The sequence below is a fragment of the Chrysoperla carnea genome, chromosome 4, assembly GCF_905475395.1.
Source record: "Chrysoperla carnea chromosome 4, inChrCarn1.1, whole genome shotgun sequence".
Taxonomy (NCBI): domain Eukaryota; kingdom Metazoa; phylum Arthropoda; class Insecta; order Neuroptera; family Chrysopidae; genus Chrysoperla; species Chrysoperla carnea.
This window is the reverse complement of record NC_058340.1, coordinates 24,677,631-24,703,987: the sequence shown is the minus strand read 5'-3', so window position 1 is coordinate 24,703,987 and position 26,357 is coordinate 24,677,631. Positions and strand designations below refer to the sequence as shown.

The window sequence follows — 26,357 nt, the reverse complement described above, 5'->3', positions numbered from 1 at the left end:
ATTTAAAGCATTTTTGTTTGTAACGTGGACATTTATACACGAGGAGGGGGGGGTGGCTAATGTGAGCTCATTTTCTTTCTCAGATGCTTATACTTAACCTATATAACTAAAACAGTGTGACACAAGTTAGTTTTTACGGTTTAGTATAAAAATCCGCGTTTTCTTTTATAAAAGATCTACTCTAGAAAAACAAAAATAATAACAAATTGTCAACGAGAATGGCACACGTATGAGATAATACCACCATTTTTTGTGTGTTTTGGATATCTACAAAGAAAAATTTGGATGGTAAGTAGTCACAGCAACATTCAAATATACTTTTGATTTATATATACTTTTTTGACAATGAAAATAATAATTATAGGTGTATCTTTTTTTATACAACAAATCAGTCCATCAAGTTTTTTGAATCGAGACACCGTCAAGACACAACATTGTGAATATTAGTTATTATTGACGATATCACAGAAAATCACAGTTATCACGTAAAGAAGAGAACACATTCACTTGGGAGAGTTAATAAAATAACCGGTAGGGGCTCGTTGTCTCATAGTGATGTCGGTACATCATTTGACATCGTAAGACCGTCATCTACATTATGACCATGCTGTTGCTGAGATAAATGTTGTTGTTGAACAACAGACATTGAGTGCAACTGATGATGCTGTTGCTGGTGGTGATGTTGCTGTTGATGATGTTGTGGAGTTCCAGGTGGAGGAGGTGGAGTGCTTTGATGATGACTGACAGTACCTTGAGAAGATGTAGATGCAGCAGCAGCAGCAGCCGCAGCTGCTGAAGCCGCCGCTGCAGCCTGCTTACTCTCTTTTTTCATTCTTTGTTTTAAATGAACTTTAGCATGTCTTTTTTTCTCATCACTTCGTGCAAACTTTCGACCACAAATATCGCAACTGAATGGTTTTTCACCGGTGTGTGTTCGTATGTGTGTTGTTAAATGATCAGATCGAGAAAATGATCGCATACATATTCGACATTGAAATGGTTTCTGTCCGGTATGAATACGAATGTGCCTTGTTAATTCATCGGACCTTGAAAACCTTCGATCACAATTTTCGACGGGACATGCGTATGGACGTTCATGCACCGGCGTTTTACTTGGCCTATTTGGGTATTTTCGTGGTTTGACAGGTACCAATTTTAAAGGCATTGGAGATTGTTGATAGACTTGTGATAGTATTTCATGCCCTTTACTCGTTGATGGGTTGTATTCGGCTAATTGTACAGTATAACCACTACCTGAACTTGATGGCTGTGATACTTCACTATGGCACGGTGTTGAAAATGGTTCCTGCTTGGGTATCAGCGTTGATGGACCAGGAACAACTAAGGAACTTGTACTTTGAGGGCTCCCATAATCAGATACTTGTGAATCTAACCATTGATATTTTGTCCCCGATGAACCAGCTACTATTGGTTGCCCTACTCTTGAATATACTAACTCTTGTGATGACATATCGGTTAGAACACCAACCGATGATGATTGATTACATGTTCCATATGAGGGTGGTTGTTTTGCCGTTAAATTATTACCGCATTCCATACTTAAACCAAGTAATTCTACCTGGTGTTGAGATCGTTCATCATAATGTTCATTTGACGGTGGCGCTGATGTTGGAAATAAGTTATGTTGTGATGGAATCATAGCATTTTGTACAATTACATCAAACATTGGTTGAAACCAATGATTTGTGCTGCTTGTTGGCGGGGATGATGTTAACGTCGTTGAACCAAGTTGACTACTTCTTTGTAATTGCCCAAGATTCGTTGACATATTTGATGATGGACTTCCCGATGTAGTAAATATTCCACGATAGCTAATTTTTCCACATGTATTATTTATAGTACTGGCATGTGATATTTCAACATTGTTGCTAGGTTCAAATTTATACATATTTAAATTGCTACCACTATTTGCAGCATCTTCTTCGGTTGGTGTATCTGATAATCGTATATTAGGGCTTGATGTTGATTCAGGTTCACGTTTTGGTGGGCTTGTGTTACTGTGATGACTGGGACTACCAGCTGGATCCAAAGATAATTCTTCAGGATCCAAAGATCCTGTAACCAAAGAGAAAACAAATATTTAGTAACGGAATCCTAAAAAAACTTTAATATTTTTTCTACCTATAGTTAGCTTTAATATAGTAATCATATAGCACGACATGACACGAACTTAGTCAGCGAGTGGTGTTAAATATAAATTGGTAGAAGAAACCTTTTATGTCAAAGGTTAAAAAGTCTACTACACTAATTGCTTTTGACTCGTATGTTTAATTTTAAGATGATTTCTAGGATAACTAAAGTTAAAAAATATTAAATCATGCCTTGAATTTGTATTATGATGTAATTTTGAAGAAAAATAGGTAAATGATGTATTTCGATTACAGCATGATCTATTTTCAATTTGTGTTCTAAAACAAGGGAGTGTTTGTTATTAAAAATATTTTCGGAAACAAGTCAGATAAATATTAAGAAAATTTATATGCACAAGAGGAAATTTAAAACTATATAGAAGATATTAGTTAAATACTTTTTAACCACTAATTGAGATAAGAATTAAAAATATTTAAATGTCTGAATAGATTTTCATCAAAGATAGGTAAAAACCATTAAATTTTAAAGAAAAGTCAGCATTTGAATAAAAAACTGCATTCAAATTGGTAAATCTATTCGATTGGCACAATGCCAATATAAAAAATAATCGGACAGATAGATACAAGAACATTTCTCAGCAACTCTATTTGCGCCGATGCAATAGTTTATCGTTTATTCATTAAAATGTCATTTGTTGTGAATTGAAATTATTGGAAACTAATATTGAGAATATAAACAGCTCCACTTTGGAAGAAAGACAACATGTGAATTTTTCGTAGAAACTGGTGAGAGAAGATTTCATTGAATTTTCAGAAGTCGAAACGTCGAGAGACAATAATAGTATAGATCAGGAGTTTTTATTTTTTAAATGGTATGGATCAGTGTTACCAAGTCATCTAATGCTCTTCGATTAATGTAGGCTTAAGAAGATAAGTGACAAAAGTTGTAGAGGTTAATAAGACGCCAAGAATGTTTATATGTAAAATCAGATATGCTCTATTAACCATATAGACTTAATAATAATTAAGGTTATGAATGATAAAATGACATGAAACATAACCTAATCAACGTATATATTGTATATAAAGACAACAACTTTTTGAAACGCCATTTTTTAAAAAGCGATATTATCGAAATAATGTGGTTTAATAAGTTTAATTTGTACACACATAGTATAAATTATTGAATAATTATTGAATTTTAAATTTATTTTTATTGAATACCATAAAAGTTGATAATTAACTTTTAAATTCGTTACAATAAAATATTATTTTTAAATGGATGAAACACGCTTATTGAAAATAAATGTCAACCATTTAATTACTTTAGCAGTTATCGTTTTTGTATGTAAACAAAAATATATTATATCGATATTATGGTATTACAGTCGAACCTGGGTAATTGGAAACTCAAGAGAGCGACATTTTCCGATTATTTTAGATTTTTATATAGATAAGTCTCAGTTCAAAGATAAGTTAAATAGGTCTAAAAGTAGTGGTTTTAGTTAAATAGGTCTAAATATAAAAAAGTTTTTTTTGATATAGAGATTTTTATTTATCAATCGTCGATAAGCTTTCGATGGCTAGAATGACATGATCTGGCAATTCAGCTCACTCATAAAGTTTTCTAGCTTACAAAAAGGCTATCGTAATATCTCATATTTGTGTTAATCAAAATAGGCTTTTTTTGAAATTATACAAGCTTTAGCAACTTTGATTAGGAACTTTTATGGAAATTGATTGAAAGAAAAGTGTGCCTTGGGATCGAGATTGAATTGGTTTTTTTATTTCTTATTAATTGCAATAGGTTAGATTAGGTTAGGTTAGGTTATATTGGCTGTCCACGAAGGACACACATAGGCTATAGAGCTCATTGTGATACCATATATGTCTTTTACCGCCTTTCCGCTGATAATTTTATTTATCAGCTCCTCAACTTCAGAGATTGAGTGCACCTCCTTGCACTATTAATACACTAACTACACCAGACCATTACAATTGTTGCGACCTTAACCAACTGAGCTAATAGGGCGACCTAATAAGTCAATTTTAAAAGAGATTGAGCGCACTTTGAAAACGATGTTTCACTGTACTGTATTATGGTATGGATATTTTTAAATACAAACATATTATGTTCTAATTAATGCCCCAGTATGTTAAGATAAATATTCAATTAATATTGTTTTAGTTAAGATAATTGTAAAAATCACAGCGGCGTTCGAAAACAAATAAAAACCATTTATTAACCAGTGGAACAAGTCTCAAGAAATTTTTATATTTTAAAATAAAAGAAAAAAAAATACAAAAACGATAAAATCCTATAATACCCAATAAGTTTGGGGTCAGGTGTAGTATTTGGTAGTTATTTCAGAACGTCTGGAAATTTGAGAGACTGTTGAGAAGATTGTGCGTAACACATTTATTTCCTGAGAATATTTTTATAGCTTCTCCTTCTGAATATTCAATGTGCACGATATTCTAATTAGAAGATAATTGATTAAAAAAAACCATAGGCAGTTATGGGGACTACCGGCAGAAGTAAAAACTTAAAGCTTTGGAATAACTATGCTTTTTGAACTTTTTATGGTTTAAATAGAGACAAAACCGGCTTGCCAGAGCTTTCTTAGAGCGGCAAAGTCATTATATCCGCCTTTGAGTCTAGAATATAATTTGAGGTGAATGAGAAGACAACGCTAACATCTCCTAGAAGTAGAAGACCACGACTATGAAAATTTTCTTAGAAAAAAAATAAAATTTTCTTAGAAGAAAAATTTTTTAGGTAAGGCTTTCAAATTACGTTCTAAAATGACTAATTCAACGTTTGGTCCTAGATCTACAATGCATATGTGTAATATAATAATAATAATAATAATGTCTCTGTATGTTATTCTATTCAGATGACTGTTATAAAACTTTCACCATTAAAAATTTTATTAAAAATAAATTGAGGAGGTCATTTGGAAATATTTCTAATAAATATTTTTATTTCTATTTATTTTTTTTGCTAAATTTTTTAATCGAATTTTTATTTCAATAATAAACTCTTACACAGTGCACAGTATTTTGCGATTATCAGTAGTGGTAATATTTGAGGAGCGGCAGATTTTGGGTTACAATTTTTAACTTGATATACAAATAAATAGAGTAATATTTTTCTATTCCTGAAATTTTTGAGATGACGATATTGTTAGGTGAAAAATTCCCACTTTTCCATAAATCAAATTTCATTTTTATCGATCCTGAAAAACTACTTAGTACTTTTAGGAACTTTTTTTAAGTCATAAATCAGCATAAATCATTTTATTTGGGATGGCACGAAAAAAATTAATAAGATAGTTTCTGGTTTGCGGTTTTATGTATCGGGTTTTTCTAGAACTTTTCATGTTTTGTTGCTTTATAAATTTTTAAAATAAAATATCAATTTTAAGAGAAGTTATGGTTTAACGAATGAAGTAAAGTTTCAAAAATATGTATAATTTTATATAATCAACATTCCGTTTTGTATTTGAAATCGAGATGTTTCCGGTCTGTTAAAAATTGATAACACAATCATAATTCATAATAATATAATTTTTAAATTGTAATAATAATAAATTATTCTTTTTATTATGAGGTACAAGCTTAAATACAGCATTTAATTATTATTTTTAATTTTGTAATTATTTTTTAATTCTTTTCAATTTTGTATGAATTCTTAATTAATTATTAGTTTTTAATTTTTAGATCGTAGAGGTATGTTATAAAGCTATTCGCAATAAAGAGATTTTATGTTAAAAAGTTATTTTTTGTCAAATAGAAAGAATGGTTCTTTGTATTATATATTGCGTAAAAATTTATGTACAAAATGTTTTTGGAATTAGGATACACAAAAATTATTAAGACATTCAATAATAACACTTTTAAAAACAATGGAAAATTGAAAAAAAATTTGGCTGGAAATATGAATATTATTTGTTTTTTCTTTTGTTATGTGCAAAATTACCATGGAAAATTTAGACCTTGTGAGATAAAACTGTCTATTTTCATCAGCGATGAATTTATCATATATTTTTGTTCGATTTTCTTCGTTATGTTTTGTTTTTTTTTTCTTCGTGTATTTTCGGTGATATTTTCATACTATACATGTAAAAATATTATTTATCTCCAAGTTTACACAAGCCAAAAAATGATAATCAAAATATCTACTATGGACCTTATTGGGTGTACAGGCAAATACCTGTATATAATTTTTGAAAAAGTGTTTAAAATTTCTCTGTAAAAAAATCACTGGATTAAAGTAAATTTGGCGTTTACTTGGGTGTTGATGCTTTTATAACAAGTAAATATTTCGTGAGTCAAAGATCTCAATACTTCATTTAAAAAAATCAGTATTTGCTTCTTAAAAATTTTCTTGTGCCAATTTTTACAGTGCGCCCAGATACAGGTCATGTCAATTAATGATTTTGTTCTAAATTCTAAGACAAACTTTTCTTAAACATCGCCCGTTCCCTCCCATATTTTATAAAAATATGACCGCTTCATAAAACTTTATTTTTTGAAGTTAACGTGAATCAAAACTATCGGAGTACGTTAAAGTTGTTGTTTAAAAGAATCCCAATAAATGATGTAAGCTACGTTAGAATCAGAAATTCGACCTGTTTTTCGGGCTATTTTGTCAATAAATTGAGACTCTTTCCGGGAATGCTCTACCTGCGAAAATTTTCTGTAGAACAAAAATTATAACAACGACATACAAAAAATTGCTAGAAGTGTATATTTTTATTAATGGCAATATATGCTGACGGGCATCCAGTTAAATAATATTACAACTTTCCAGTCATAGTGTGACAAGAGATAACTTTGAAAGATTTAATTCTCGTTTTTTTTTTGCTTACATGCAAATGATTATTATTGTTTAAATCGCATTTTATTTTATATTCTTTTATGGTTTGTACAATAATAAAAACAGTAAGCGCATAATGTACAAAATTGTACTTAAACAATATATAAAAAATACTGTTGTCTCTGTATATCTCAGGCTCAGCGCTCTCAGTATTGTAAATTGTAGTACCGTAATAAGGCATAACGAAGTATATACCACAAGTAGTCATATATGAGGTTTTAAACAACAATAACGCGGAACAATGCCTTACATTTATTCTTATTATTCTATTTAAAAACTGGTCATATACTGTTGCAATGTTTATTTTTTTCTAAATTGATTGTTTAAATAAATATAAAAAATAATATTTGAAAATAAATTAATAATGTCAAAAATAAAATACTGTTTAAATTATCTATCTAGTATAGAGAAGTGTGCGGGACTGGTCAAGTTTGATTCGGTAATTGTACATTTATGATGGACCCATGCTTAATACCCGGGGTACACTAGAGATACGAATGTATAGGATTTTTAATGCAAGTAACTTTGTAATCCTTAATTTTTGGGCTCTACCAGGATTTATTCTAAGGATAAAGATAAGAACTTGAATGTGCTAAGTTTAGGGTTTAAATATAAAGTTAAGATTAAATATTTTGTGTGTAAGAAGGTACAGTGAATCCGTAGTAATGCTACAAACGTTTGTAAGGCTGTGTCGAATTATACGGAGTATCCCAAAAAATGTATACATTCTTTAATACGCCATTTTTTCTAATTTATGAATATTGTTCTAAGTATAACTCAATTAAAATAATGGCTGATATTATACTAGTCTTTGAAATACGTATATTTATTTCAAAGTGTTACCATAAGCGCAAGAACGTTGTGAAAGTGCAACGATAATTTAGAAGGAAGTTTCAGATAGATGCACCAATGGATCACATTCGGGTCAATCAATCGCAACAATATCAGCTTCTAGACACCAGAGAATCCTCATGTTAAAAACATCATTTAAATTTACCAGGAGTTACAGGAGTAACTTGAATTTGTTGCAGGAAAATATCATGCCAAGTATTCGTGAGCAGTTTGAGGATGAACAGGACTATTTTTTAGAGCACCTCTTCATTACCCTCGTAATGTGAGAGCCTGTCACAATGAAAATCAGCCGAACAGATGGATTATACGCAAAGGTGCCATCGAATGGCCCTCGCCCTCTTCAGACCTCATGCCACTGGATTTTTTTCGTGGCAACTCATTAAAAATAAGGTTTATTTGTCGAAACCGGCAACAGTCGATCAATTGAAGTCGGCAATTCATAGAGAATGCAACGAAATTCCTAATGAAATAATTCGCCAAGTTTGCGATTCAATTTCCTGGCGTTATCTACAATGTTTATATCAAAATGTTCATCAATTTGAACATTTGCGCTGACTAATCAAATTATACATCTGTCTTCTCTAATTTGTATTTTTAATCTATAATCCATCTAAATATATATTCTGTTTTTATAATCACGCAAAGTGTGCATACAATTTTTTGAGACACTATGTAGAATTTGTCGGACTATGGAGTACCTACTGCTACAGACCCAATGTATTCCGTAGCGATAAACTTCAACTATTTTTTAACTTTAGACATGAAGAATTGTAATTATTGTTAAATTTTCATTATTGAAAAGAATTAAAGAATTAATTTCAAAATATTAAAATGGTTTATTCCAACACTTTTTTTAAGAAGAATAAGAGAATAATTTCTTATAAGATATAATAATATACCATTCAATAAAATTATCAATGTTTATAATTTACAATTATTATTATAATACTATATACCATACATATATTTATTTGTACTTAGTTTTAGCATCTAGCTATAATAGCTATAATATTAAAATAGTAAAGAAATTTTTATTGAAATCTCTTATATATATACTCTTAAAAACTGGTGTTATTTTTTAAATGTTGCAGCTGATATAACAACTTATAAGTTCATAAAAATATTATAATATACTTATGTGCATATGTACTTATAGCTAAACTATTGCTTGCTTTAAGAGCTAAAAAACATTTGTTGATAATCTATTTTATAAATGGTATTTTGTTCTTAATGAGGAATTGTTATAAAAAAGAAGTTTACTTTCTTCAAGAAGAATAAGCTTTTATTTAAATAGATTTCAATAGTATTATCATGAGATAAACTTAATATTCTGCATGTTATTACGACTTATCGTAAATTATCGAAGAAAATAATTGAATGCCCGGCGAATAACATCTAGAATTTAACATTAATTATCGAAAGGTTATTGAGACAAGTTAAAGCAATATCAAACTTCCGTTGACGAGACCTAGTTATCTGTTTGGGAAATGAAAAATAGCGGCTGAAAATACACCCACTTAACGCCGTAAAGTAGGTCAAGGTTATGCTAATTTGGCGATAGTTTGTTTCATAAACTGAGAAATAATTTCTATAAAAAATTCCTTTTTCACGGAAAAAAAGAGGTCAAGGTTACCTTATCAAGGTTTCTATCCCCTTTTTACTTTAATATTTCCTCTTTGATAATATTAGTGTGATTTCCATTCTTTTTGAAGTTTCCTGATTTTATTTCGTAAGTAAGCCTTTAAATACGGTAAGTAAGCCTTTAATGAAATAAAACTTTGATGATTCGCCTGTTTTTGTAAGAATTGAAAAAAGTAAGCTTGGCAATAAAGAAAATTGAGGTTTAATTGGGATCCGAATGTGGATTTTAAGGCGTTTTCTCGTATTTTCAGATTTTTGTTTTCATCTCATATGTTAAAAATGATTGATAACACGATTTATAAACCAATAAAATTGGAAATTTGTAACTCTCGAAAGTGTCTCATCTTGAAATTTTCTAAAACACGCAAGAAAAAAATTCGGCACTGATGGCCACGATTAAAATTTCAACCTTTTCATTTATTAACTCTTACGAAATATATGCCGAAAAAATTAAAGAATTTTCACTTCATGATCTATTAGCCAAATTTTACACACCAAAAGTGAAATTTTCTAAAATTTTCACAAAAAATATCAACGCATTCCAATTTATTTTCAAGTATATGAAACATTGAGTATGAACATAATGTAAACCCAATAGTCTCTCATTCCTCTCGTTCTCTCATGAAAATAACTTTCGTCGAATTAATATCGAATCAATAAAATATATAAATATAAATAATCCATTATAAAACACATTAAATCATTGTCAATAACGTACATCTGTAATTATTTATGTGATGATAGCTCATGGATGTATTTTATTTTATACGAATTCATTTAAGTTAAGCCTAGTGTTATCCGTCAGGAATAATCATTTCTTTTCGAACTCTTCCGAAAAAAAATCCGAACTCTTTAGATTTCAAATGTAACGTTAAATGTTTACGATTATTACCAGTTTGAATGATGAGATAATATATATAACTATTGTGTTTGCTCTGTCTTATGGTCGAATTTTACGATGTATACTTTTCTTGAATATTTTTTGTTCGATGCTTTCCCTTATTTCAAAAAATTGCACATACGAACATACGCACACACACACACACGCAGACATCGCATTGAAAAGGTTTGATTCGGATATTGCGGCCTTGATTCGCGGAAATATGTAAAACTGAAGATTTTCAAAATCGGCCCCATTAAATTAACTTCCTCTGGGAAGTTGAAAATATTTTACTGAATGTGATCTCAAATGGTTAAGGATATACGCGCGCCAAGGCAATTTTGGATAAAATGCTTGATTTTTGTTTATATGAAGTATGTATAAATCAATTCTGAATATTTCAGGGAGGGGATGAAATGAATGGCATTTGTGTTAATTTCTTCTATAAGTGATTTTTACTAAATATTGATGCATCAATTTTTCAAAAATTATGGTATGTATCGAAAAGTTTTGCTCGAATTTTTCAAATTCGAACACAATCCACCCTCAAAATTTGAAACGTATGTCTCAAATACTTTCATACACTCATTTTTTTGGGGATTCCCTTAAGAAAATGAAATTATAGATACAATATATAAAATTAAACTTTTCTGATCCAGTTTTTCGATCGACTACATTAGACCATAACGATTGAACGACGAAAAAGTTTGCCTAAAATATGTATTGTTGACTTTTCAACAGGTTTTATATTTTAATAATAATAATAATAATAATCATAAATGTATATAAGGTTTTGGTTGGCGCTTAACTATGTCGGATATCCCACTGTGTTAAATGAATGCTTTATTAGGTATATTCATAATTCATATAATAACCATACGTATCCATATTAAAAAAAATTACATTTACAAGAATATGACTTATTTCCATTTGCTACAAATATTAAATATTACAGAGAGAAAAAAAATTATTATTATCTGACCATGGTTGCTGTTGTATTCACTGCCTTTTGTTCACGTGGACCAATTTTTTGATATGTGGTTTATTTATGAATCTTTTAATTTTTTTTATTTGGGCGGCCTCGTTCGCGTGTCTTAAATAAAATAGTAAAAAGACACGCGACATTATTAGGAGAAGAAATGTTCATCTGTGGTAATGTCAAATGATCATGCTTTTTGCATGTCAAGCTTTTTCTAATATTTTGCCAGAAACACATTTTTGAATTGCAAACTTCAAACTTAAAGTACTACCTTTATAGATTTACATTTATAAAAAAAAATTAGCTTAAAATTTGTGGGTATCAGTAAAATTTCAACTAATAAGGAAGTGATACTATGCTTTTTGTATTATATTAATAGGGAAGTTATTCTATTTTCCGCGAAAATCGAGGTAAAAAAATGTTTCGTTTTGAGGTGTTCTAAATAGAATTTCGTGAATGTTGAAATTTTTGGAATACGTTAACTACAGAATAAATGAGTGATTAATTTAAAATCTGGCCTTCGAATTTTTAAGATTTGCTGTAAAATTGGTGTTTAAATTGTAAGGTTAGAAGTAAGTTATAGAAAGAGTTAGAAAAACTAAATTTTTAATTTCTGGGTTACTATAATTGATATTTATCATGAGCAAAATTGAGTTAAGTGGATAGTACCATTGTTCTGCTTAACAATTTTTCTTCAATGAAAATTTTCATGGCCGGAGTTATCTCTTTCATAAAGGTTCCAAGATGATAATAAGAATGTGATTGAATAAAAAATTCAAGGTGTTTGTTCCTTGCTTCGTTCGTAATTTTAATGAAAGAGAAATTCCTTTTGTTATTAAAGAAGAATTGAAATATAATTTTTACGATTACATATTTATTATCGAGTTGCAATTACTTTTCGATACATCGAAAATTATTAATTCATACATACGTGCGTTTTAAGTATTTAAAAAAAAGTAATTAATAACTACGATGTAATTTGATATAGGTAACAGGCAATACAATATAAAATTAAATTTTTTTTATTGTTCTTTTGATAAAATGACATGATTATTTTAGTTGAGATGAAGAAAAGAGAAGGTTTTTAAAACTATAATATAATGCGGAGAAATATAAAAATGCATATAAAAACTTTTATATTCTTTGATGATAATATGCTCATTCAAAGTTTTTTAACTTTCCGTTAGGCGTTTATTTTTTTTACCACGAAAATTAAATTAAAAATATGCATGTGTGCGTGTCTTGCTGTTTAAGAAAACGAAATATTTGTAAGTTTTTTGGTTATTTTAGCAAAAAAGAATTATTTTTCAGGAACAAAGTAACAAAAACCAATTTAAGTATAACTTATCTTCTGATCATTTTTAAGGGTAAAATATTTCGACATATATTCACGATTTGTATGTTTGAATACAAACAATCTAAAATTTCTCGACGAACAATAATAAAATGGATATATTTATCATAAATAAAGCTGTAGAAAGTAAATTTTTCTATAATTTATCAATGAATACAATTCAATTAAGTAGAAAGACATTGATATTTCGCCTGGAAATCATATTTACTAACGTTTTCTGTTTTCACTTGTATAATCAAAATAGAAATTTTAACAAATGTTATTCTAATTTTCTGAGTAACGAAACCATAAATTAAGACTCAAATGCTCCTTTTTTACTCTTCGATACTTATGATAAATATATTTATTTGTTTTCCTAACTTGCAGTTTTTTTGGAGTATGCTTTTTGCGACCCGAATTTAACTCCTTCATCCCTACAAAAACGCTAATTTGTCAAGTCTGGGGTATTTTTATGATAAATATTTGATGATAAATATTAAGCCATTTAAAGATTATCGGCTTTTTCCAACTAATTAAACATTGCTTGCTTTTTGGTGGAGGCGCAAATAAATGCATTGAACATATCCTAGTATTAACAAAGTTTAATATAACTTGCACTTCCACCATAATTTTTAAAAGTTTGCCGTTTAACATTAGGTGCTTTAAAAATTTTGTAAATTTCTTTTAAAGGTATTCGTTGTGTGCGTAGTCATAGTAGGGACAATAAAATTGATGCCAGCGCTTACAGTGAAAGTGAAAGTCTTGACGTTAAAGGAGACTGCTATGACTAATTTGCAATTCTTTACATGTTAATGTTATAGAAAATTATTGAAAAACACGAATTAATTAAACTTAATGCATTAAAAATTGTGAAAATAAGAAATCAAATTGCACAAATATTATTTTTCAAATGTAAATTATCATATTTATTTATTTAAATTTGTGAGACAATAATATTAAATTTTCAATGTAAGTCATAAATGCAATCCATTGAATTATATATGCATCCATACAATTCTATAATTAAAGTAGTATATCGTTACCATGGAAACGCCTCCAAAAAGACTCACGCACGGTTCGAATATGTAAAACGTAACTTAAAATCGTTTTATGATTAAAAATACTTCCTCTACCGTATTTATACACAATATTAACATATATGAGAAAGTAAAAACTAATAACATATTGGTAATAAATAATCTTTTTCTTGAATGTTGTAAAATTAACTTTATATTTAAAGTCTTGATGTAAGTTAAATATACTTTGAAATATGGAGTAAAGTTGATACTGTTGTTTTTTTTGGTTGCAAATATTAAGTCTAGAATACTTACTTACAAAGATATTACTACTCTCTCTAGTAGTTAACTTCCAGAGAGTTATTTTCAAAATTTATGTCTTTTTGAAAACGATAATTCTTTAAATATTGAAGTAAACTGTGTTGAATTTGATTTATGAGCCATCGAGCTAATGCTTGTTTAACGGGTTAATTTTTTGGTACATGATATATGTGGTTTAAAGCTCCACCCTAAGTTGGAAACTTTTAATCGTTATAAGTATAAATAACTCTTACTTAATAATTTTTAATCCAGGAATAGTTTGCAAAAAAAATAGCCAAAGGAAATCATTCTAACATAGTTTAGCTTGGCGAATACAATTTTTGACACAAAAAAGGTAAGCTTGTGTAATACTTTTAGGAAAATTTAATTGTTAAGGAGCTGATAAATTAAGAGTTAAACCTTTAATTATTTTGAGCAACAATAGTCAGAAGTTGTTCCATAATTTTTTCTAGTATTATTTGATAGTATAAGATTTTGTTTTTACAAATATTTCAAAAAATATAGGATTCAGCAAATAGGATAAGGCATGTTTTCTCTTTGCCTTATTTTTTCATGACCATTGACTATGAGAACAAAAATTTTCAAATATTATTTTCAAAACTTTTTGTAATTTATAGAATTTGGGATAAATTGTATACTTTTTTAAAATTTTTACTTGGTATAAATGGGAAACTTATTTTTAGAGTGATTTCTCACATATTAAAAACAAGGAGGCAAGATAACATAAAACAGCCAATTTTGTTTATAAAGTTTAACTAAATTTTTTCGAAAATATAGAGAATTTTGTGATAGTATAAGTATTATTAACACTGAAACCTGAAATTATTTTGAGAAACTGTGAAATAGCTTTTAAGTTAAAGAAATTGAACGCTTTTAGTTATAAAAGCAATTTTTATAATATTAACATCTTTTGCTTGCTATTATTATAACTAAATCAATTTTTTGCAAACTCCACATTTATTTTCATGGGACATACACCTATTTTCCATGTATTTTTCACGACACTGTGAAAAGTATGACGAAAAACCATCCAGGATAGGTACTTGGTTAGAATAGTGATAGGTACTTGGTTTGAATCTCAAAACGATCGTGAAAAAAAGGCGAAGTTTTTTTAATTACTTTGAATAGATTTCATTATGATTTTTTTCTTTTAAATAGTAAAAAATAATATCATGTCATTGCCATATTTATTTAGCACACCTCCTACATATTATTTGTAAGTCAATTGTTTGTTTAAGTCTAGTATATATATGTATAATATACTTGTTTGTCTATGATTTAAATACCTATTTAACAATATAATATTAATAAAATAATATGTGTTTCGTTTTTTTTTTTCATCTTTCTTTTGTATTAAAAGTTAAGTATATAATTGTTTTAATTATTTTGGAATTTTAATTTATAATAATGGTCACAGAGAGTTAAAGTAAATGATTATTATTTATATAGGGTGAAATATTGTACCTTGAAGACGTACCTTGAGTTTACTCATCAGAAGGCAAGTGATCTAGAAAATGATTGCTTAAGTACTTTAATCTTGTAGAAAATAAAATTTTAAATGAAATTTTTAGCAGCAATGTTTTCTATCATGTACTGTATTTTAAATCATAATCTACGTAAATCGACTTTATTGGTGAGTATGTATTTTGTCTTACATTAGTTCTAAACATAGGATGTAAAATGTTGAAAAAGTAAAGCTTGAAAAAAACGCACCGTCCTGCATCTTGGATCAGGGATGAGTTACTGATCAGTTATTGGATTATCTGTGATTGGACGCTTGGAGAATTCGATGTTTGTAAGAGTAACTTGTAGAATACAGGCACAACCTGCAGGGGCGATTTAAAGAATAATAAAGTGTGATTCATGGTACAATATGGTCTTGACTCATGAATCGAAATTTTATAGAAGATGAATATATATTTTATCAATAGCTGTTTATTTTATTTAAGTTCTCGAAAAATTCATAGGAGAAATAGTGGTGCTATTAACGCTACTGTTTCCATTTTTATATTAGAAAACATGGTCTTAAAAATTTAATTCAAGGTACAAAAGTTTCTAGAATTATATGAAGACAAGAGAGCAACCATAAGTAACTAAGATGACAGTTAATATTATTATATATCTACTTAATTGTTTATAATTACACAATTAATTTAATTAAATAATTTTGAACGCAATAATAAGAGTAATAATACCATTAGGATATATAGTTCACGTTGTTTTTTGTTATAATAATGAATGGATTCGACTTAATCTTAATGTAAGTCATTTCTGAGTTAATATCTAATTAGATTAAGGTTTTGTTCTTGAACAAAGAAAAAAAGTTTCTACTATTCACAGGAAGTAAATTCTTCGATGATTTAACAAAATCTTAAAGCATCTAAATTTTTTAATCGAATTTAGGTTAGTGTAAGCATTTTCGATTCAAATTTTAAAACTACTTATTCTTATTGTGCACTTTGTTATAAATTTCTTAAAATATGTAATGTTTACTTTTATGCGAATTATCAACATCTGAGTAGGCGAAGAGGGCTTTAATTATCAAATTTTGATCAACAGTATTGTTTCGAAGAACGAAGATAGCAGATATGTTTGTTGTTATGAGGTTTTACAGATAGTGATGACAAGGAAACGAATGTAAAAGAGAGTTTTATTCTGTAACACCACAAAGTTGAAATGTTTCCGGTCGATGTGGGTAACCAAAAATTTTATAAACACTCTCTTAAAATCTCGACTTGGAAAATACGTTCAAAAATTGAAAATTAGGTACCTACGCTTTATTCTCAATTTAAACGTTTTGCATATTTTTTTTTGATGAACGTAAGAGATTTTTTTGAAATTTTTTATTTCGTAAAAGTAAAATCTTGACATTTTCCAGTCTCGAAAAATTAAAAAATTTTCAATAATTTTAAAAAAATAAAAAAATAACATAATTATTTCATTTTTAACATAATTATTTTGCAAATTTTTAGGCCTAAATTGAAATATTTTAGATAGTATTTCCAGAATTAATTTTCTTTTTGTAAAAGTATCGATTTAAAATATCGTTTAATACCTATCCTTTTTTTAAATTCGATATGTGATATAGTGCATTCATGATTTTATTAATGACAATTTAAATCAAAATGTTTTGTTATCAATTTATTTATTGTAGATAAAACAGTTCCCTTTCAACACAACAACAATAACGATAAAATAAATAAATAAATATTGTTTTATCGAAAGAAAAAAAATTATTTAATGTGCATTTATTTCACAGATAAATATCGTTAGACTTACGTCATAACTATCAGGTGGATTATTGCTATATTAAATTTGTCAGTGGCTTAAAACACCGCAATCTCGAATATATTATCAAACAAAGATTATTTTTCATTGGATTATAGTGATTAGTGTCCATTCATAAAAAATTTAATTAACAGATGTATTTCTACAATTACCTGATTGTAGGAAAGTTAAACTTTAATCGATATATTTGTCTATAACACTATAAAAAAGGTAAAATTTTCATAATGCATTTTCCAGGGTAAAAGTATTTCTTCCATATTTTTGATATTTTAGTGCATTCCAAATTTTAAATAAATTTAAATAAATCAGAGAAAAAATGGCCGCAGTTGATAATAAAAAATTGACATAATAAATCACAGAAAAAAATCGTTTAGGATCTATTTTAAATCAGTTTTTAATTTTCCATTGTATTTCGGTTAAATTTTATATTGGTAGGTCAGCAATTATGAATAATTAGCAGAAAATTGATTAGTATTTACAAAAATACAGTCAATAGAAACACCAGTCATAATGTCAGCATATTTCTTTTTGTAATTATTTGCAACAAGTCGAAAGTTTTTGTAAACATAGCACGAAATCTACTAATACTGAGAAAGCGTCCTGATGAGAAATATATTGTTTTAAAACTCTTAAAGCTCATGAAAATTTGTGCCAACTTAGATAAAAAATTCTTACATGCAAAATTTCCAATAAAAATTATATTCTCCGGCGGTTCAAAGTGATCAGCATATATAAAAAGCTAAATTCTTTCAAAGGACTGTTGTTTAAATAGTCTGTATATTCAGTGGTGTTGGACATAATTATTACTGCGAATAATTTCCAAATAAAAGATGAACTCTGGCTTTATGTCTATAATGAGCATATTTAAAAATTCTATTTAAATAATTAATTTTATAATTAATGGTCTCTATCAAATTTAATTATTCTTTTATGGAAGTTTCATAAAGTGTGGTAGCCTGTGTTTGAATTGATTTTAATTATTGATAAAGGAAACAATATTGCTAAATATTACACCGTGCAATGCGGTAAAAAAGAATCTTGAATCGATTAAATCAATCAAAATCCATCTTTAATAGTCATCAAGAAGAATATGAGTCTTTTAGAAGAATTTCAACGCTTAGATTATGAGATAAAAATTGTCAAAAATAAATTAACATCTTCTAAAAGGACATTCATAGTTAATCAAATCTGTCAAAGATTAAAAATTAATTCACAACCAAAAAATTTACTCTTTAGGAAAATTAAATCAATAAATTCAGCCTTAATTAAATGCAATGATATTGAATTAAAAATAATTAATAATTTCGATTAATTTGCTTTAATTTTATTTTCCAAAAATTTTTAATGATTTTTTATTAAAAATTTTCTATACTAATTTATGTATTAAATTTTGAATAATTTTTTGAATCGACTATAGAAACCAATCTTAACAGCGACGGTGTTAAAGTATATTATTTCTAAAAATTAATTAACGAATGACATTTAAACAAAAAGTCAAAAGTTGAAAATTAACATGTTGTTCGAGAATATTCACATGCGTCTAATAGATATATCCCGTATCTATCTCTCTCTTACACATTTTATTAAAACATAATATTTTGTGTGGGCGAGCATAGGAAACTCCCGAATTGGTCTATCACCTGTTGCACCCACTTAAAAGATATGTTATTTTAAAAGGTCACCGTTCTTTGCATAATCTTTCGTTTTCTTAATATTTTCTCTGAGTTTGTGTATTAAGTTTGACTTCGAAATTAGTTTTCTTTTTAGCTAATATCAATTTTTTAATATTTCTTCATTTTTATCGTTATTAATCGTATGCCAAACTTTTGGACTTTTTGTGTTCACTTCACTTGTAAACTTCAGTTTTTCTAATAAACCTACAAATTACATCAATTAAAGTATATTCCAGGTTATTATCATCACTAATGGGTTAGTTTCAAGTTTAGCAACGCAAAAGGGTCAATTTTTTGAAAAATGTATTATTATTATTAGTTTAGGTTTTTTGAAACAAAATTTTTTTCGCAAAAGTGATAGAATTTCCCAATCGATATTTGATAATAATGACAGGAATATTTCCAGACTCTTCCACCAATTATATTGTTTACGTTTAAATTTGTAAATGCGGTATAACTTTAAAATTGAGGATATTCGGTTGTTAAAGAACGATTTCGGTAAAGAACTTTTTATTTTAATAATAAGATAAATAGGGAATGGATAAATTGTTGGGACATCCATTTTCTTTATTGTGAGAAAAAAAAATTTTTTGGATTTAATATAACCAAACGCTACGCTTAAAAAGCGCAACTTTTTCAATGTTAGGTTTCGCATAGCACTTATTTCGTAGGATAATTTTTCGCACACAACCCGTCGTTTTTGCAACTGTCTATGATATTGTTTGAAGAAAAAAGAGTATGCCCACATGATTCCTTCCCCTCCCTCAGCATGAAATAAAAGCTATTCTAGATAAAAAAAAACTGTTTGACTTTTTTACATAACAAAAAAAAATCTTTATTTGATGAACTGTGACATTTAAATTTAAAGGCTGTCACTACTGCAACAGGTGAACAAATTGGTTGTATGTTATCTAAAAAGGACTTGTTACAGGAATAAAATGTCTTCATAATAGACGAAGATCGAATATATAATGCCGCATGCGTTAAAAACGTTCATCCTAAATAGTATAAGCATTACCGGATATTCGAAATATGTATATATATATGAATATAATAACGACAAATTAACGATCGAACGTTTCTTGGAAGCTGAAATGGTAGAATTACTAGAAAGATGAGAAAACTTATCTGATTGGTTCGAATAAAATTTGAATATTCAATATTATAAAATTTTCTAAATTATTTATCAATGAGAAATATTTGTAATTTGAGATGTAACTCATAAAATAAGGGATGAATTACTGTCTTATTTAAGGATTTGCATAATGGTAGCATTTCAAACATTAATGCTTTGCCTTTTTTTTATTAATATTTCAAAAATCGAAAATATTTTAATTCTTAAAAAATGTCTCATCTCATATTAAATTTAGCCTTTCTTAAAAGAAAATTATACACGTGGAAATAAATGGAAACAAATTTTCTATTAGTTCTATACGTTTCGTATTTTTTTTAATACTTCTTCAAGAGCTATGAAGTAGATAATTTGATTTAAATTATTTTGTACCTAAAACCATAAAAATAGGAGTCCACATTTCAAAAATCTGTAGTACATCACGTGACTTCTTGATATATTTGTTCATGTAAACTAAACACAGTAAACACTGTGCACGATTTTAGCGGTTATAATATTTCCTTAACTTTATCCAAGGAAGTAAAAATTATCTTTTAAATATAAGTTTTCACTCTGGAACTAATTTGTTTTAGATAAATTTCTGCGGTATTTAATTACGGAACCGCAAAAACGTGTTCTGAATTGACAAATTGATTAAAAATTTAAAATCATCTTTGAATATGTATTATATTTTAAAAATTTTCCCATGTTCATAAAAGTTAAAATCATTATATTTCTATAAAAACTTTGCAATAAATCATGAAATATATAACCCAAAAATTTTTTGGCATTGTTTCTAAAATCAATACCCCCGCCATACCTCGTAAATCTCCGCAATTGCGGACAATAAATGTAGTATCTTGTCAAATCAATTAATGTTAATTTTTTATTGGTTAATTTTGTAATTAATTGAAGTAATTTGTTAAAGTAATTTTTATTTTATTAGAAAGGAGTTAAATTTTTTAATAATTTCTTTAATTTTTAATGACCCAGGTGCATTAATTTTTTGTTGAAGGTACAGAAAAAAAAAAGCGGGGAATTAAGCAAAAAAAAAAAAAAAACAAATCAAAGGTATAGAGATCCAAACTCATTTGATGAATTCGTGGTAACTTTAGTGAACTTTCTCACAATTTGTAGCTCTTCTTGGTTCTTCTGTTCGATAACTTCTCGCTAGGATTATTAAATAAACTTAAATTTCTAAATTTTTTAAATTTATTTTATGTATTTAAGTGGTAATTTCTTATTTTAAAACTCTTATTTGTATTGCATTAATTTTAACAGTTTCAAATGAATTAAACTTGTATTTTTTTAAGTTAAAATTAAAGTTTCTAAATTGGAAGTATTTTAAACTATATTGACTTTCTAGACAAGTCTTGCCTAGAAAATTCAACCTAATAACTTACCATTTTCCTTAAATTCTCATATAAAGCTGCTTACAAATTGAATTCCGTTTTCGTTGTAAATGTTACTTTACTGTTTTCTTCTCATTTTCGTTAGGACAGTTTTTTGTTAATTTAAATAAAGATTCTTTGAAAAAAAAAAGAGCAGCTGTTGCGTGGGTTTTGCATTAATGAAAAAGGAATAATATTGGATACAAGCGCATATACATATTGGATAAAGGCGATTTGCTTGTGCAGTTAAGGATTTATGTTTTCCTAATATTTCATCTTCAAAATAAACAACCATAAATGGAAGGAATTTAAACAAAAACAATTAATATATATTATTATCTTGTTAAAACCAAAAACAATTTTTAATCAGATCAAATACCGGTAATTAATATATGAAAATTCATTTGGTTAATTTACGCATGATCCAAACATATTCGATGCCGGGTAGATATAACCTATCTATGACCCGGCAACAACCGGTATCATAAACATTTCTATAGTATAAAATTAATAAAATATAAAGTGAATTGAAATTTTTAATTAAATTATAATGATTGAAAATTAAACGGGAAATTATTAGAAAACAAATTTCAATTACGCGAAATTTGATTATATATAGAATCAAAAATTATGCAATAAATAAGTATATAATTATTAAAAAAAATAATTAAAAGTAGTTAATTTTCATGAATGAAATCGAAAATTAGCGCAAACACAAATTGAAAATATGCGTAAACTTGATGAAATTATTAATTTAATTAAAATATGAAAAAAAATTAAATTATTGATTTAATACAAACATACACAGTTTTGATAAGGGCGGCGTCGTTAGGACGAGTCCATGTCTTAAAGCGTCGCGGTGCTTCTCAACATCAAACATATATATATATAACATACACAGCTGACGACTAGTATCACGCCTTATTCGTTATCCAAGGTTCGTATAGCGTGTTATTAGGAGAGGAGACACATAAGACACAAGTGGCAAAAAAAAAAAAATTAAAAAAAAAGTTTTTTTGTTAAAAAAATTTATTTTATTAAATTAAAAAAAAAATATTAAAACAATAAGAAAATTAATAAAATGCGTTCCAAATTAGTATTTTTAGAAATTAAAAAGCCGACGGAAAAAATTATTAAAAATATAAAATCGGTATAAGGCGGGGGGTTTTTTTGATTTGAGAATCACATATCACACATTTATATTTGAGAAAACTAACCTGTAATAGGGGGTGGCTCAACAACTGTGGATGGACCAAAAAATGATGGTACATCACTTGATGTCGTCACAGGAGTATTTAAATCACCCGGTTGTGGTTCATTAATCGATGGTTCTTCCGTACATCCCGTGCTTGGATCACATGTTGCATTTGTATGCGGTATATTCGGTGGTGAATTTGCATCGGTATCACGATATTGTAAACATGTGTCAAAACTTAAGACATTTATATGGTGGGCGGCAGCCGCAGCTGCTGATTCTGTCAGCAGAAAAGTTGCCGGATGATGGCCATGATGATGATGATGATGTGGGTTGTGTGACGATTGTAATGTTTCCAATCCATCCATGATCATTGTAACGGTGGTTTGATGTGATGTGGACGCGGATAAAGATCGTTTTCGTTGTTTACACCGTTTATTGGTTGTGGACACTTTGTCGTTGTCCGTATCGACGTTGGCGTTCGTTGTGAAATACTCAAATTCGTATACTCAAAAAAAAAATATATATGTTCGATTGTTCTTCTCCCCGGTTTATTTTAATTTATCACCACCGGGTTGTAACACAAAATATTGTTATCATTTTTGTTTTAGTTGGGGTAAAATATCACACTCACAGAACACAACATGTATTTCATAAAAACTCAAAAACACTTGTTAGCGGTTTTCTTTCAAAAATTAGAGGTAAATACAACTCTGTTATAGAAAACCGTCAATCGTTTAACGACGCACTGTATATATATATATAAGTATATGGTTGATATTGTCGTAATGACGTAGGGTCAAGGTCTATATATTGAATGTATATTATTGAACAGAATAGTGTTATTGTAGCAACGAAGCACACATTATTATGTCGACAATGTAACTCGTGGACTGAGCGTGGCTCGCACTCATCAACAGTTTTATGAATGGAACATCTGTCCCATATTTGGAAGTCGCAATCAAGGTAGTTAACCAATCGGAGCAAGCTTACCCCACCATCATATGATTTTCATATATCCCCACCAATATTACTCTCAAAGCTTGATGCTGTGTCAGTGTATGTATGAATGTATTGTATATACTGTGTTCTTGTTACTGCTGCTGTTACCCGTACGCCGCCGCCCGTCCGAAGAGAGTAACGTGCGCCTAACATTCAAAAACTCACTCGCGTACTGCCAGTAATGACGTCAGTTCAATCAATATAGTGACGTCATTCCACACTGGTGTTGTATGTGTATATAATATAACCACTATCTATGTATGTATTATATATATTATTATGTTACTCTCTATAAGCTAGAAGAGAGATATACAAATCCAACTTTGATGTGTTTTTATTATATCGGAGATTGTCGTGTGCAACAAGAAAAACGCTCCTCTTTCTACTGTATTTCTCTATTGTAAACAGTCAATTGTCATAGGCGCCGTGACGACCATAAAAATAGTGGTTGTTTTTTTACTGTGTGATGTTATGTTCGAAAGCAGCGTCGAGTCTTTTCTTCTCTATTTAATATCTTTTTCATCGTTATTTTTTGACATTTTTTCCTTGTAAACGGATTATTATGTTTTCATTATCATTTTTTCATGTCCAAGGGTATTTTCCAACCACTTGTGTATATTTTTTTCATAATACAAGTAGTTTTAAAGATATTGAAGTGAAAATCTGATGAAAATTTATATTCCTTAAATCTTGAACCTCATGTAGATTTGTTCTATAGAATTGTTTTTAAGTTTTGATGATCCCCAAAATCGGTTCAGTTTGGAGAAGACTCTAAGTAAAAAAGTAATTTAATGGATAGTGTTCTTAGCTACGTTTCAAGTATGAGTTTAGGGTTCACTACCCGAAAAATTTCTCGGGGGATTTTAAATTTTGAAAAATTCACTTGTTTTATACGTTTTGTTAAAAAATCGAAATTCGATCTGCAAGAAATTGTGCTGTTTTTTATCTGATACAATTCATATGTTGAATATTGTCTGTATGCTTATAGTAGATAGTGTTCGTTATAGTGCAAGCTCAATGAGTTCATGGTCTGACGTAGAGAACTGAAGAAAACTGCGGTAAGGACAATCTTTAAAGAGAATAGCTACCGAGATAAAAATAAGTCCTTCGTTGGAAAATAATTTGAGGAGAATTAACGATTCGCCTGAAAATGAGCTACGAAAACTAGAATATAATCTAGAATATAATGTTCCACCCGAATTAAAGAACTTGGAAAGCAAATTTGAATTTGACTCATATTATATTGGGAGATAGAGTCTCGGGTGAAATAGAACTACAGATAGGTGAAAATTCCAGTTATAATTTAGTATGGGCTATAAAGTAGCAAGTTGGTGTTCTCTTGAAATCTGTTCAGATATGAAAATATGTAAGTTGAGTCTCCAAACAAAACTGACTGATTAGCTTTTCATTTCTAGGAAAAATCGTGATATTTCAAAGATATGGATGAATTACACCTTCAAGTTTCTACAAACTTCTGTTTATTTACATTTCTCAACATAGTAGTAAGCAGTAGATGAACCATACGATATAACAAACCACCCGGTTAGATGTTTTGGATGATGCCATTCCATTCTCTTGTTATATTCTAAACTCTTGTATTTATCTCTTTTGCTTTGTATACTGTATATAGCATGTATGCATGCTTGCTTTGAGTCGAGCGGGGGCAGTTCACGGGTACTCTCACATTGACTTAACACTACAAATAATACTAAAGAGACTTGTTTCACTTTATAGAAGTACACACACTAATATAATATAGAAGGGAAAGTGTTGGACCAGGTGTCAAAATTTACAATTATCTGTTTTGTAAAGCCAACGAAGTACACACTAAGTATTTTTAAGGAATTAAATATCAAATAGCTATCGATAAAGCTTTGCGTTCAAGATCTTAATGTACCATGGATCGTACCTTAACGTACCTAGGATCACTTCCACCGATTCAACTTGTTTGTACCAATATGATAGATTTCTTTACAGTTTATTATAGGAAACAGCATCATATAACGTATGTGATTGAAATATTGATAATTCCAAAAGTTTCTCTCAGAGGCTACATGGCAACAGCTTCAAACTCGTATTTTAAATGTCACATGGCAAATGAGAATTCTTTTTGGTACTATATTTTTTATCGCACGATATTTGTTTGCTGGTTGGGAATTAAAACCAACAAAAACTGCAACAGACATCAAAACCTTTATCAATTGATTCAGCTTAGCCTGAATTTTGAGAAAATGCATCATAAATCTTTTCATAACTCATCAATTTTGTATTTTTTGTCAAAATTTTATGTTTTATCATTTAAAAAAATTTAGTTGTGAAAGTCATCAGAAGAAAACTGAGACTACTAAATGAAAAGTATGTCTTTTTTAAACTTATACTACAATTATTTGATAAAGTCAAAAGTAAAAGTACTTATAAAATTAAATTCGTTCAATAATGTATCAGAGTACGAAATAAATGTAGTTCCTCCCGGGTGTCCCACGACACCTCCCGATCTGTTTTTCTTGTACTACAACATGCATGGTAACCCATAATAAAAGAGATAGCATTTGTATAATTTAGTGTGTATCTATCCTCAATGATTTGTAGTAGAGTACGTTGTGTTGATTCAAGGTACATGACTGTGAATCTTTTTAATTTTTACTTCACCAATATTTTGCGTTATGTAAATCTGAAATTTCA

The 26,357-nt window shown here is 28.6% G+C and overlaps 1 protein-coding gene across 1 annotated transcript; it reads right to left on the bottom strand.

Moving 5' to 3' along the window:
* On the bottom strand, positions 1-23,598 carry LOC123298263 (early growth response protein 1-A-like). The gene is made up of 2 exons (XM_044880221.1): positions 22,696-23,598; positions 1-2,076 (listed from the first exon to the last, which is right to left on the bottom strand). The coding sequence occupies exons 1-2, from the start codon at positions 23,045-23,047 to the stop codon at positions 548-550; spliced, it is 1,881 nt and encodes a 626-aa protein (XP_044736156.1). The 5' UTR covers positions 23,048-23,598; the 3' UTR covers positions 1-547.
* Between the last annotated feature and the right edge of the window lie 2,759 nt (positions 23,599-26,357).